Source organism: Mercenaria mercenaria, chromosome 7 (genome assembly GCF_021730395.1).
Source record: "Mercenaria mercenaria strain notata chromosome 7, MADL_Memer_1, whole genome shotgun sequence".
NCBI classification, from domain to species: Eukaryota; Metazoa; Mollusca; class Bivalvia; order Venerida; family Veneridae; genus Mercenaria; species Mercenaria mercenaria.
The window spans coordinates 53,861,432-53,876,932 of record NC_069367.1 but is presented as its reverse complement, the minus strand read 5'-3'; the positions used below and the strand labels follow the sequence as shown (position 1 = coordinate 53,876,932).

The 15,501-nt window shown below is 32.4% G+C and overlaps 1 protein-coding gene across 1 annotated transcript; it reads left to right on the top strand.

Annotated features, from left to right (window-relative positions):
* The first annotated feature begins 1,310 nt into the window (after window positions 1–1,310).
* On the top strand, window positions 1,311–14,350 carry LOC123555385 (uncharacterized). The gene is made up of 12 exons (XM_053547188.1): window positions 1,311–1,808; window positions 2,949–3,138; window positions 3,758–3,884; window positions 5,286–5,428; window positions 6,043–6,166; window positions 6,685–6,794; window positions 11,239–11,410; window positions 11,779–11,901; window positions 12,051–12,171; window positions 12,856–12,944; window positions 13,221–13,320; window positions 13,497–14,350. The coding sequence occupies exons 1-12, from the start codon at window positions 1,700–1,702 to the stop codon at window positions 13,550–13,552; spliced, it is 1,464 nt and encodes a 487-aa protein (XP_053403163.1). The 5' UTR covers window positions 1,311–1,699; the 3' UTR covers window positions 13,553–14,350.
* The last annotated feature ends 1,151 nt before the right edge of the window (window positions 14,351–15,501 follow it).

Below are 15,501 nucleotides of genomic sequence, written 5' to 3'. Positions count from 1 at the left end.
TCAAGCTTCACTCGGATTCCGAAACATCGTCTGACTCAGAGACTGGCACAGCTGAAGGGTCGTCAACAGATACAGCAAGTGAAGTTGAAATTATGTAACATGAATTAAATTAAAATAAAAGTAGCGAAATATATTAAAAATACAGAAACAATAAAAAACATACCTGGCCGAATATCGATATAACCCAACTGAAAAAGTGTATCATTCCGTCACTGCTCAAAACACGCGGTTGAACTATACCTAAATAACGGACCGTTCCATTATTAAAACTACACAAACATCACTCACCTCAAAATATAGGTACAGTATTGCACAGTATTATGGCGTTTAGAAGTGAAAACAAAACAATAACATAAAATCAAGTCAATACACTAAGTTTACGATTTAGTCACTGATTCTTCGTTGGCCGAGCGGTTACGGCATTCGCATTATATCTTTTCGTTGGGAGTTCGATCCCCATTTTTTCAGTTTGCATTACATACTTTGTGTAAGTTTGTTTTTCTCTGGTTTCTAATTTATTGTTTTGTTTCTTATTTTCGTATATAATTGGTAGTATCTATAAATCAATCAATCCTAAATTTATGGCCGTGCAATGCTTTTATTAAAGTGAAGTGTATGATTGTTATAAAGCGTATAAAACTAACTCGTACAGGTTTAGAAAAATCACATGAAAGCTTAAAAACATTAGATCATATTAAAGGTGGGGTATATATAGACATAATTACGTGTCAGTTGTGACATATAACTTAAGTGAACTTGTTAGAACTAAATTTACAGACTCGTTTTGTCTTCATTGAATTGTACTGAAGAAAAAATTTAAGACAAAATTTAACGGGTCTGGGAATCGACCTCACGACGAAAAAGCATAATACGTACCGTAACCGCTCTAGGCCAACGATAAAACACTGACTGCATCGTAAACGTACTAAGTGTACTGACTTCATTTTATGTTATTGTTTTGTTTGTTTTTACTTCAGAATGTCACAATATTGTGAGATATCTATACGTCTGTGCTCTATTGATAATCACGTGATGTTTGCTGACGGGAATTCCGTTGTTTTTTTATAAACCAGAAATTGTAGTCGAATGTTTTTATCTTAAATTTATTAGGAAAACAGCGATTTTCAACAGAATTTGATGAAAAATACATTGTTAGAACATCGAATATGCAGCATATATAGGTGAATATAGCAAAAGTTAGATGTTTTAAAATCTGACACCACGATGTGTGGGTTAGTCGCTTAAAGTACTGTACTATTTAAGCTCGCGGTTTACTAATTGACACTTATTATCAGCGAGATATCAAACTAGTATCTTACCACCGTACGCCAATAATATCAAAGCAATAAACATTTATATATGATTTATAGAAATAATGTACACTTACTATACAGCTTGAACAGCCTTTGGATTTGTTTTTATAGAAGATTTTTTATTTCTATTTCTTTGAAGTTTTTATTTCCGGTAACTCAGTTAATTAAAGGCGAAATTGATTCAGATCTAGGATTTTTAACACAAAATACATTAACAGTTTTGTTTTATATAAGATTGAAGATTTCATATGTGAATATACTGCTTTAAGCTTTATATGCTGAAAAAAGTGACAGAGTATCACTTTAAGTGAAACAAAACCATGAATCATAAAATAAAATTTCAAAACTAAAAGCAGCAGTTATTACCACCTGAATTAGGATAAATCATGGATGATCAGGACAGAAAACGTACCACGATGTACAAAATTAAAACTACGTGTGTGATTGTAGGCGGAATTTTGGTTCATCTCTGTCTTGGCAGTTTCTATATTTTTGGTAAGTCCATGTTTGTTTTTGTTTTTATTTATATTTATTTCTTTTAAAGGTAATGGGAAGCGTTAGTCTGAATATCATACATGTCTATGTATCTTTTGTCACAGTATGATATTATGTATATGTATGTTTTGTCGTCTAAACGAAGCGTTAGTCTCAATATATACATGTCTATGTATCTTTTGTCAGAGTATGATGTTATGTATATGTATGTTTTGTCGTCTAAACGAAGCGTTAGTCTCAATATATACATGTCTATGTATCTTTTGTCATAGTATGATATTATGTATATGTATGTTTTGTCGTCTAAACGAAGCGTTAGTCTCAATATATGCATGTCTATGTATCTTTAGTCACAGTATGATGTAATGTATATGTATGTTTTGTCGTCTTAACGAAGCGTTAGTCTCAATATATACATGTCTATGTATCTTTTGTCACAGTAAGATATTATGTATATGTATGTTTTGTCGTCTAAACGAAGCGTTAGTCTCAATATATACATGTCTATGTATGTGTTGTCACAGTATGATTTTTTGTATATGTATGGTTGGTCTTCTAAACGAAGCGTTAGTCTCGATATCATACATATCTATGTATGTTTTGTCACAGCATAATATTAAGTATATGTATGTTTTGTCGTCTAAACGAAAGTTTGGTCTCAATATATACATGTCTATGTATGTTTTGCCACAGTATGATATTATGTATATGTATATATTATCGTCTAAAAGAAGCGTTTGTTTCAATATGATGGCATGTCTGCATATTTTTGTTTAGTCCCTAAATGATGCCACATCATTGCATGCTTTTGTTTTCTAAACATACGGAAATGAAATAATTACCCACATGTACATGTACACGTACATAGCATAATATATATAAATGGTTTGTCTTCAATATTAAAAGGAAAAATGAAAACATAGCTGCGCATGTTATTTTCTTTTTGAAAATAATTTTCATATTATATCTATGTATACTTATTTTGTAGTTTTTATAGAGGAATAATATCACATTCAAATATGCTTTGGTGACTTTCTATAGGAACCACTATTTCCTACAATGATACGTTTGTGTCACTTTAACAACACAGATGCCCCTACATGATATCGATCTCGACTTTACTAATTTTGTCTTCCAAAGGAAACATTAGCCCTTACATGATATCGTATCTACGTAACAGAACAAGTGAGCACACGTTGCGCAATGAAGACAATCTGTGGATTGCGAATGCTGCTTCGCTGGCCACGCCCTTTGCTTTGACGATAGGCGGATTGTTGGACAGATATCTTGGAGTACGCATTGCCACAGGAGCTGGATGTGTTTTTTACTGGTACATCTTGCATGATTTTATATTTATAGTTGTATTAATCGCTTAAGCAATATCTCTCCTTCTTAGCGTAGTAAATGATAAAATCGGTGAGAAGATCTTCTGGAAGCACAACCAAGTAAAAGGATAGCAAACTCGGTTTGTTTGAGTCTGTTTATGAGAGGTTATGAATTTTGCAACACTTCCCACGTCCCTACCACCTGCTTAGGCGGCATTCTATTACAGTTAAGTTGAATATTCTTGCCGATCCAGAAAGACTAGAAAATACAAGTACGGGGAGACTTTTACAGCTGTCACTTTAAGTTTCTTATTGTGACAGCTACTAAACAAGGAATATCTTTATAGAAGCATAGAAGGAAAGCAAACAAAGTAATAGCAGACTCGGCTTGACTGAGGTTGTTCATGGGAGGTAAATGAAATGTGTAACATCCTTGCTGTCTCCTAGTACCGGCTTAAGTGGAATTTCTATTATTGTGAAAAAGAGTGTGTATCTTGGTTGTATATGGTATGGTAGATGTATATCTAATAATTGCTTATCTTAATTTGGACGTACGTGCTCTTTCCTCTTAAGTTATGTAAGCATTTTCACAATGTTTCGACAATGAAATTCTTTTGTTTGTAGTTTGGGTGTAGCACTAACATATTTTACCATCCAGAAATCTTTAGTTTTCGTCGCTCTGTCTTATGGACTTCTTTCAAATTTCGGATCGTTCATTGCTTACGGACCACCTGCTCAAACTGCAGTCAAGGTAAACTAAATTACTTTTTAAGACTTTGTTTAATAAGTTTGATCCATAAATTGATGTTTCATTCTATTTCAAATGCTTTACTAAAGTCCAGACGTTGTATTTATGATACAAATCTATATAAGCTTCTTTTCAATATGTTCGCTCAACCATTACAGTAATAAATAAAAAAAACTAGTAAAAATATTGTAAGAATAATAATTTTTCCATAACATAATGATTGTGAAAGACTGTTGCCAATATTTTAGATATAATGTTCATACTTCATCATACAATAAATGTTTTAGTACCTACGGTGTCATATAAAAGTGCTTAAAATGTAAAAGTCAGTATTAAATGGATAGATGGGTACATTTGATATTTGTGTATACTTTATTTTATTGCTGGGTCGGGCCAAGTTATGTATAATAGGGGTATTCTCAAGCAGAACATAAGCCCGCCCGCTTAGCTCAGTAGGTAAGAGCGTTTGTCTACGGATCGCGGGGTCGCGAGTTCGATCCTCGGGCGGGGCGTATGTTCTCCGTGACTATTTGATAAACGACATTGTGTCTGAAATCATTAGTCCTCCACCTCTGATAATTCATGTGGGGAAGTTGGCAGTTACTTGCGGAGAACAGGTTTGTACTGGTACAGAATCCAGGAACACTGGTTAGGTTAACTGCCCGCCGTTACATGACTGAAATACTGTTGAAAAACGGCGTTAAAACCAAAACGAAACAAAACGAAAACAAGCAGAACATCACATCAGTTGTTATTTTAAACTGTTTAAACTTATGAAATACAAATTTTAATTAAACAATATGTTCTGTGGATGACACAAACACGAATACATCCACTCTTCTTTGCCTAAACATAAAACTGTGTGAATAACTGTTGTTGTTTATAACATTGCATGTTGTTTTGCTGTTGTTGTTTTAATGTTTGGGGTGTGATAGGGAGTGGGGTGGGAGGGCTTATATTAATTATTTAACGGTGGCCTGCGTTCCCGTATTCAGTACCATATTAACATGTTCCCTGCAAGAAACTGACACCTTCTCCACATTAACCAGCAGAGGAAGACGAAATGACTGTTGAAAAATCTTTATAACCAAATCGTCATGGAGAATGAACGCCTCTCCTTGGACTCGGATTTGCAACACTGCGATCCCTAAGTCTGCACTCTCCCTTTTGAGCTAAGCGGACAGGCCTTATATGGTCTGTTGTAAATAATCGCACAGTTTCATTAATTTGATTATTTAACTAACAAACTAGGAATCTGGAGGTAACGGACAATTATTTTTTCAGTAAGTCTTAATTTAAATAAGCATATTTAGGTCAGATAAATTATTGAGTTTAAAGTTTGTAACTTGACATACTTGGCTCTGGATAATTGTTTTTTTAAATAAGCAATTCTTATACCCACAGTGGTTGCCAGAGAGACCTACATTTGCTGTTGGTATGATAGTATGTGGCTTTGGAGGTGGCGCACTGGTATTTAACCAGGTCGTGACAGCTTACATCAATCCCGACAATCTTTCACCGGACTTGGAGACGTCAGACGGAGAAAAGTTGTTTCATTAATTCAGTGTCTTTATAAGCATTTGGTTCATAGCAAACTGCTGTAATTCTGGAAAAGATGCATGATATTATTCAGTTATGCATACATCAGTTGACTGAAATATATAGGAATAATAAATAGAATACTCGCTGAAGTATGTTGCTAGTATTTGATGTAATGCGTATCCGAAAACGTTAGTAACACATTTGAAGTATGTAATAAATTCATCTACATATACACTTAATTGAATAGCCATATTAAAAGGATCTTCAAAAGCGATAATTAGAGATACAGAAAATAATTGTTATGTAACAGTACTGTTTAACGAAGGAAATGTGAACATATGTTGTTTTTCTTTTAAATGCTGAATGGTAAGGCCTTAACCTCGTAGGCTAATGTTTCGGGAGTCCTTATGTTGGCATTCAAAGGGCTAAAACGAAGCTATCTTACATTCGTTTAAAGTACATGATTGTAGACTGAGAAGTTGGAAAAACTTTCAGTGCAGCCATTTTAATTTGTATTTTCAGTACTGTTAATTAATTAGTTTTCCTTTTCTGTACTGTTTAGCACAGTTTTGAAAGGGAAAAATTAACATTACCACAAATATAATGAACTATATTGCAGATATTTCACCAACAAGGCAGTACTAGACAGAATTCCAAGCGTCTTTTTACTGCTAGCTGGGATCTATGTATGTGCGCAGTTCCTCGGTGTCCTTCTCATATTCACACATCCAAGTGAGAAAAAAGTTGAGTATTACGATGCTTTTTAACTGGAAATTCTGTCGCCGGCAAATTTATTAATGCTCATTTGTTTTTAAGTGATGCAATTTTGAATTATATTTATAGACGTAAAACGCTCGAAGCCTTCCAGAAAATAAATATGTTCCACATGTTATAGGTGACATGAATAAAATATACAAGTCGAAACAAACACGAGGTACAAATCAACAAACCTATAGTTCAAATTTTTGTCATGACTATCGGAAGAAGTCGATGTTTTGTATACATGTATAACAATTATGCAACAAGAAAGTATTAAGTAAGGTACGATAGTGTGCTGAAATCCATTAACACTTTTACGCTGTTGTAACTTATCCTAACACGACCCAATTTATATCCTTATTAAAAAAAGAAACCTGTGTGTCATTATGTAACAGAATCACTTTTCGTATTTCACAATCATTACATCATAGCGTCAAACAAATAATAGATTGAAACATATTATTATTTACATAAATTGCAAATAAATGTTACTGTTTTCTAGGAAGTAAGCAACAAAGACACGACACACGAAAAATGTCAGTATGGTGCCGTGTCTAAAGATGAAGAAAAGCTCAGTGTCAACGGAGAAGATACCGAGGATAATGAGAATAAGTAAACCTCCAAACGTTTTCCAAGAGTGTTAATGTTCCTGCTGCGAAACTATAACAATTTTATAATTATACATATTTTACATTTGACTGAGATAAAACAATGGTGTAAAATTATAGGATATGTCAGATTGTAACGAGAAAATAACAAATGCTTAGACTAATGTTTTAATGCTGGGTATATAGTTTGTAGATTACTTTGAAACTCGGCCCGAATATATAAATATGTTCACAGTTTGCAGAGACGACAGTAGTTAATAAACAAAAACTATACACAATGTTTTCTCACTAATAAAAGCAACATTGTACTACAGTTGACATAGTTTTACCTTTGCCCTGCTACATTTCTACAATAGACTGGACTCATTCAGTCTGGACAGTACCATTTATTATTCAAAGGGGTGTTCTAAAAATACTGACTGAATAGCAAACAGTGCAAACCATGATCAGCCTGCATGGATATGTAGGCAAATGTTGGTCTGAACTGGTCGCAACAGGCTAAAGGTTAAATGGCTATTATTTAGACACTTTACCTAATCGCATCTTCTAGATCTTTTCGGGTATCTTTACTGGACGACATACTTTTTTTTTTTTTTTGGAATCGTCTTACATCTGTAGAACGACCCGTTTATTTTTTCAAATCAACATATACAATATAAAAAGCAGTATAAAAGAAGATATAAATGTATAGAATGTGTGACAAAGTATTATTCAACATTTGTTACATTACATGTATTTCAAAAAGGTTTTCAAAATAGGTTGTCTTGTATTTCTTTTTTCCAAATAGTCTATTAGAACAATAATATCATTGTACAGGACATTACTAATATTTAAATATTTAGTTCGTCTATCGCTAATAAAATAGGTTTTATATATGCAATACGAAATGGTATTTAATAATAAATTTACGCCTTGATACTCTTTAAGTTCAATTTTATAACCAATGACGATACTTTCTAAGTTTTTAAACGATCTCGAAAAACCACATTTTTTGAAGACGTTAGAAATGATTGTCCAGAAATTTATCAGATATCTGCAGTCTAGGAAAAAATGCGAATAATCCTCAATACAGTTACAGTGTTTACAAAACGGATTATCAAATATATTCCAAGTAAATAAATTCAGATTTGTAGCAACAATACGATGGATAAGTTTGTACTTAAACTGTTTTACTTTGTTGTCTAAAGTGACTTTATTTAAAACATAATAGAAGGACCTCCACATAATGTGTTTACCAAACTGCTGTTCCCAGTATTTATGGATATATGGGCGTTCAAATTTTCTTTTTAGAAGGATATCATATATGATTTTATTTGTCATATCTTTTAAAGGTTTATTTGGTTCAATAAATAAAGCTAATTCTGTCTTTACCCTTGTTAAGTACGAATCTTTTGATTTTAATTTCTTTTTGCATGAATTTGGTATTGCCTTCTTAATGATTTGAGTTTCAGCTATCCAGTTATGCTTAGTTTTGAGAAGAGTTAATATTTTATTAACATCAATTTCTCCAGTATTTGAGATTATATCATTAACGAAAATGATCTTGGAGTCTATCCATGACTTAAATATAAGACATTTGCCGCTATATTTTATGAAACGATTGCCCCAGAGTAGTTGTTTACGTATTTCTTGAAAAGATTCTAATTTAGTTGTATCGATTTTGCTTTTATTGAATTCAATCCATACATCTATAAGTGTTTTATAAAAATTAGGAATAGTGTATTTAGTACGTGGTAGTGACTTATAGGAATCTAAGTTCATGAAAAATATCAGAAGATTCTCTCCATATTGATTTAAGAAAAACTGTGGTATAACTTTCCAATTCGCGTTTTCATGTGATAAAAGATTGTGCACCCATTTTATTTTCATTGTTATTGAGAATATATTTATATCTATCATGTCGAGTCCCCCATCACATTTATGCCCAATAGTAATGTTTCGCCTGATTTTATCGTTTTTACCATCCCAAAGAAATTTGAAGAAGAGTGCATTAATCTTACTTAGAACATCTTTTGGAGTTTCTAAATTTTGTATTAGATATGTAAATTTTGGCAACGCTAGAGACTTGATTACAAGAATTTTGCCATAAATTGTCAAATTTCTTTTACTCCAATTATTAAGAAGTGATTGACATTGCAATATTTTATTTTCCCAATTAAGTTTATCACATTCTTTTCTGTTATTTCCAAAGATTACACCTAGTGCTTTGACAGATTTATTTGTAAATTAGATGTCAAATTCTTTTGTATTTTCATTATTCTTCAGTTTTCCAATCCATAAACCTTCAGTTTTTATTTTATTCAGTTTTAAACCAGAATATACACCAAACTCATCGATAATTTGAATTGCAAAAGGAATTTCTGACTTGTCTTTCAAGAAAAGTGTAGTATCATCTGCTAGTTGAGTAATTTTCAAGTGCCTAATTTCTTTATCATTAATTGCGATTCCATTTATATCTTGACTTTTACGGATTTTAATTGCCATGATTTCGGCTACAATAATGAAGAGTAAAGCTGATAATGGACATCCTTGTCGTATACCTCGTGAGATTTTAAAGAAATCAGATTTCCACCCATTATTAATTACGCATGAGGATATATTATTACATAATGTCTTTACCCAATTAATGAAGGATCCTTGAAAGCCAAATTTGTTTAAGACATTAAACATGAAGGCCCAATTTACTGTGTCAAAAGCTTTCTTAAAATCCAAAAATAGAATAGCACCATTAATTTCAATAAGGTCTGCGTAATCGATAATATCTTGAATCTGACGAATGTAATAACCAATATATCGATTTTTTATGTATCCTTGCTGGTCAAGACTAATTATTTTTGGAAGGACATATTGAAGTCTTTTAGCTAAAACTCTTAGCTGCTATTTTGTAGTCAATGTTTAATAACGAGATCGGTCGCCAGTTTTCAATATTTTCGGGATCGCCTTTTTTGTAAATTAAGGAGAAAACACTTTGTTTTTGAGATCTAGACATTTCGCCATTTTTAAAACCTTCGTTTAGGGCATCAACGACTAAATTACCAAACAAATTCCAAAACTTTACATAAAATTCAACGGACAAGCCATCTAACCCCGGACTTTTGTTTAGTTTCATTTCGTTAATAGCTAGAGTGCATTCTTTATGTGTTAATAAACCTTCACATTTGTTTGCAAGCTCATTAGTTAACTTGTTTTCTAAGTAAATAGCATCAAGGTATGATTGTGAATTTATATCGCTTGTTTCAGAGCTATATAAGTTTTTATAAAATAACACTTCTTGATTTAAAATTTCACTTTTGTCTGTTATTATTTTATTATTGACAACAAGAGAGTTTATTACTTTTCTACATTGTCGCGACTTTTCTAAACTGAAAAAATATTTAGAGTTTCTTTCACCTTCTTCAAGAAAGGATACTCTAGAGCGAACCTGTGCTCCAATTGTTTTGAGATTATATATACTTTCAATTTCTTTTTCAAGTTCTTGTATTCTGTTTTTTTATTAATGTCAGGATTAGGTATTTGAATGCACTTTTTAAGTTCCTTTTCTAGTTTGAATAACTGGTTATGTCTTTCCCGTGATACTTTTTTTGAAAAATTAATAGAAGACTCACGAATTTCTAACTTGCAAATTTCCCATTTTATTTGCTCATTTTTAATATTTGAAGCTAATACGGAATTTATTACTTCTGAAATGTACGAAATATAATTTTCATCATTTAATAAGGAATTGTTAAATTTCCAGAAGCCTGGTCCACATTTGTCAGGTACTCTTAATTTCAAAGAGATAGCTAAGTGATCAGTGTATTGTATTTGGGCTGGTCTAATATCAGTTGAAAGTATAAGGGGTACAATATTTTCATCAATTAACCAAAAGTCTATTCTACTCCTTTCCATGCTATTTTTTCTACGCCAAGTAAATTGTTCTATTTTTCCATTTGTTTGCCTCCATATATCTATCAAATTATGAACTTTAATCAATTTTGTCAGAGTTTCTACTGGAATATTCTTAATGTTATTTTCTTTATGAGATCTACATACTCTATCATTTGTTGTTAAAGTATCATTAAAATCTCCACCTATTAGTTTAAGTCCTTGACAGCTCTCTGAAATTAGATCACTTAAGTTATTGAAGAATGTATTTCTGAGTTTTTTATCATTTGGTGCATAAATATTTACGAGTGTATACGTATTATTATTCAGTTCAATGTTTAAAATTACGTATCTCCCATATGCATCATAAAATTCATCAATGAGTTTATAATTAATGTGTTTTAGAATAAAGATAGAACATCCCCTACTGTTTGTTGCTCCAAACGAATGGAATACATCCCATTCAGAAGTTTGTAAAAGTAAATCTTTTCTGGACGACATACTATCTGAAAATATTTGTAGTCATTAACGACAATTGTTTCAGCAAATCAAACACTTTGTGAATATTTATATAAACTTTGAACAAGACGTTTATTATTAGTTTACTTGAATGTTTTTTTTGTTTCCAGACAAATTTCTAAGGCTCCAGTAAAAACGGTCTTGTTGAAAGTGCTCACTAACAAAAACGCTTACATCTGGTGGTTCATCCTCTTTCTCATATATGGCGGAATGACTTTTGCTAACAGCCTGTACAAGGTAGGCACACTTGACAGTTTTATATTTGGAATTCATAGCTTTTTTGTAAATAAAGAATAAAAAATAGTGAGACCATGAGAACATTTTTGTAACATTTTATAACGGTTGGTGGTGAGTTTTTTTTTGTATGATTTCATAAGTGAATGAAAACTAACCTGTTACATGAGATATTGTTTCAATCTAGTTTCTGCTCAATTGGGTTGATCATTGTGATATATGATATAGTCTTTTTAACGAGAGATTTGGAGAGCATGCTGCATGTCTAAAAAGGAATTCCGATAAGTTAATATCAGTATTTAGAGCAGAGATTGCTTTGTAATAATTAATGTTTTTACTACTTTAAAAAGAATCTCCATGTATTTATACAGGCATATGGACAAACTTTTATATCAGATGATCACTTTCTCGCCTTAGTCGGTTCAATATCTTCAATATTCAACTGTCTTTGCCGTCCAATGTGGGGCATTATTATGGATAAATACGGATTTCAGGTAATACACTGTTCATGAGTTTATTAGTAATGCAGATTTTCTTAATGTATGAAAATTTTATGACAAATTCAGATTTCCGTAAATTGTTTTATTGAGTCTTTTTTAAAATGACAAATACATGATTTATATGTCGTTAATTGCTTTTGCAGGTGGCAGTAAAAATTGCATCCGCATGTTTTGTATGTCTGTCATGTACAATCATGCACACAGAATCGCTTGGTAAAATTGCATTTTTAGTGTGGATATGTGGACTTTATGCGAGTTCATCAGGTACGTAACCAATACTAAGCTATGCATTATAAAAAGTGTTGCTTGTTACAGTATGTTATGTGTTAAAATGACGTACCAAAATATGACATTAAACTAAGTATGATATGTACATGTATGTCATGGTATAGAACTTGAATATTAAAACTGGGAGAAAGTGTGTAGGCGGCCGGGTAACTCAGTCGGTAGAGCATCGGAACGGTATGTCGTCACGGTCCCATGTTGGGCGCCAAATGTGACAGGGTGAGAAAAATGTCATGATATAGAACTTTAATATTACGGCCGGGTAGCTCAGTCGGTAGAGCATCAGAACTGTATTCTGAGGCCCCGTGTTCGAGTCCCGGTCTGGTTGCACATTTTTCTCACCCTGTGACATGTATAACAGGCATATGTTATGTTTTGGTAAGTAGATCGTAAATACAAACCGCTTACTTATGCATTAATCGAGTATTTCAATGCATTTCATATATTCTATGTAAGGAGACGTTAATCTCTGTATTCACTACACCTTTAAAGAGAATACTGTTCGCATAGCTGTTTGAAATATCTTCTTAAACGGGTACAACTTAGACAGAAACTGAATTACTATTAGTCCGAATAAAATTTGTTTCACAAATTGATCTATAGTATTTATCAATGCGTAGACTGTTTGTTTTAGTCATGTTTTATTGCTGGTTTATTCTTCAGCTGTATGGGCTATAGGTCCAGCAACTTTAGCTAAACTTTTTGGAGTTGAACATATGGCCATCAACATGGGATTTATATTCATTGCTGTTGTAAGTAGAAAATCACAATACCTTTGTTCTTTGTTATATAATGTCTTTCATGGTAGGTTCAATCGAAATGAAAATAAAGAATTCAAGACCGTTTGTGTATGAAACAGTTAGTTGAAAATCTGCAGTTCAAAGACTGAATAGTGATAAGTAACACAGTGCAGATTAACCAAACTTTATAATACTATACGCTAGTTTAAGCACAGGCGCAGCATTTCATTGATACGCGCATTCTTATGATTCATACACTCATTTTCTATGTTACCTTTCGTTTTTTAGACTGCTGCAGCAATTACTGGAGGTCTCGTGGGTCTCAATCTTCAAAGCGACTTAGGCTGGCATGGGTTATTTCTCCTGGCAGGTTTTATGGGGGCAACAGGTAAAGTTATATTTTAAAAGGATGCTATCCCCAGTTTCATGAATACATTTTGTTTTAGAGATTTGGCTTGAGAATATTACTTATATAGCATTACTTACACACATAAGCAAAATAAATAACGGTTAAAAGAACGATGCATGATGTGTTGCATGATTACTGATTTTGTTATGCTTCAGCATTCCTGATTACATTTTTCTTCGATGGTAAAGACACAGAAGGCAGACCTATATAGTTAGAGACTATGAAGAAGTAAAGATGCAGCTGAAGGAAGTAAAACTAGTGAATGCATTGCGATTATAACATAATTTTAATATATACATGAACCGAAGCTTTGTCGAAAAACATGATGTTATAGTTTATTACTTTTATTAAAGTGGAACAGAATATGGTAAAATGTTATAATGATATTATCGTAACAAGTGTGGGTAGATCTTTATAGGAGGAGGGTTTTATAACATTTTGGATATCCTGTAGTTTTGATTGTGTAGCTGTTAAACAACGACCTTACAGAATAATGAGTTGTATCTCTTTACTGTTAGATTTCCTATTTTTAATTGATAACCATGAATGTTTCAAAATGGAAAATAAAAAAAAAGCGTGAGTGATATTCTCATTTACATTCAATTAAGAATCGGAGACCATGCGAAATGAACGTTCAATCCATGATTCATGTTTAATTTGCCGATCCTATTCTCTTGTTCATTTAATATGAACTCAGACAAAAAAGTTAATTCAGTTCTTGCATTTACAGTATATTTCCTCTGCATTTGTAAACAAGGTTATATTATTAATTACGCACATTTTGTTGCATTTAACATTAAAATCAGCTTCCCGTTCACTCCGTTCACCAGACGGAACAGCTCTGATGTCATCTAAAGAACGTTCTCCCTGACTGTACGCGGACGTCGCCAAACAGCGGCCCGTTATCACTTAGCAGAGTTATCGTAACTTTGGCGCCTTTCCTGTTACTCATAGTTTTTAATGGAAAATAATAAGGCAAATGTAAATATTCTTATTTGTAAATGAATAATAACAGGACGGTTCCGTTATTCAGATAATAAATTCAATTACAGGATTCAGCTTAATTAGTTATGGCTGTTGGCCTTTAGGTCTAATCAAGCTGATCTCTTTAGTTCCAATTAATTTTGATAACTTTAGGTCCAATAAGGTTGATCATTTAAATGTACGGTCAATAACTAGATAAAGGCAGCGATAACTATATTGAATTAATGAATAAAGATTATATTGTAAGTGTACATGTAGAGATACACAGGGTCTGTAGCAAACAGAATTCAGATATGACATCTTATTACGATAGTGAAGGTCATATCATAACTGTACTTGTATAATAATAACTTTCTTTAATTAAACCCCTTACACGGAGAGTCATAACTCAGCTTGACAAACAAATTTAATATGAAATTTTACATTACTTACTTCTGTTGCATAGCAATGTTATGATCATTAAAGAAATATCAAACTGATATTCATATTTGAAAGTATGATCAATTGCTACACAATATCAATGTAAACATGAAAGTATTTGTGTGTGTTGTGTTTAAGGTTCAGTAGAGCAATACACACCTAATACATGTATAGCTCCGCACAACATGAATGTTTACAACCACTAAAATACTTGAAGTTATTTGATAAGTAAATAAGTGTTACACATCACATGTAGCTGTGAATTTAGCTCTACAAACACAATAAGTTTATATATTAAGTAAAGTGAGGACTTTCTACATTTAAAGTGAGGATCTAAGTTGTCTATTTTTATCAATTTATAGAATTGGATATCTTTAGATATGACTTCTTGTGTTTTGACTGGCAAAAGATCCAATGCCCAAACCAATGACAATCACGATGAAAGAGGAAAACGTTACTTTAACTTAATATAAGTAATATCTATACAAGTCGCTGGATTATCGAAATAGAAAGATGTACAGGCGACTTTTTACGAAATAGAAAGAAAAGGACATTACTGGTTGATTGAGAGAAGTATTAAGATTTATTGTCGTTTGAGCATAATTAAGAGCGCGTTTCTTGTTTTCTGACAGAATGTTATGAGACAGGAATTACTCAGACCTTTAAGTAGCCGATGGTAATTTCTGCATGATTACGTATTCTGGCTAGGCAATTCGACATTCTTTGGACATAAAGTAGCTTAAAGTACACATAACT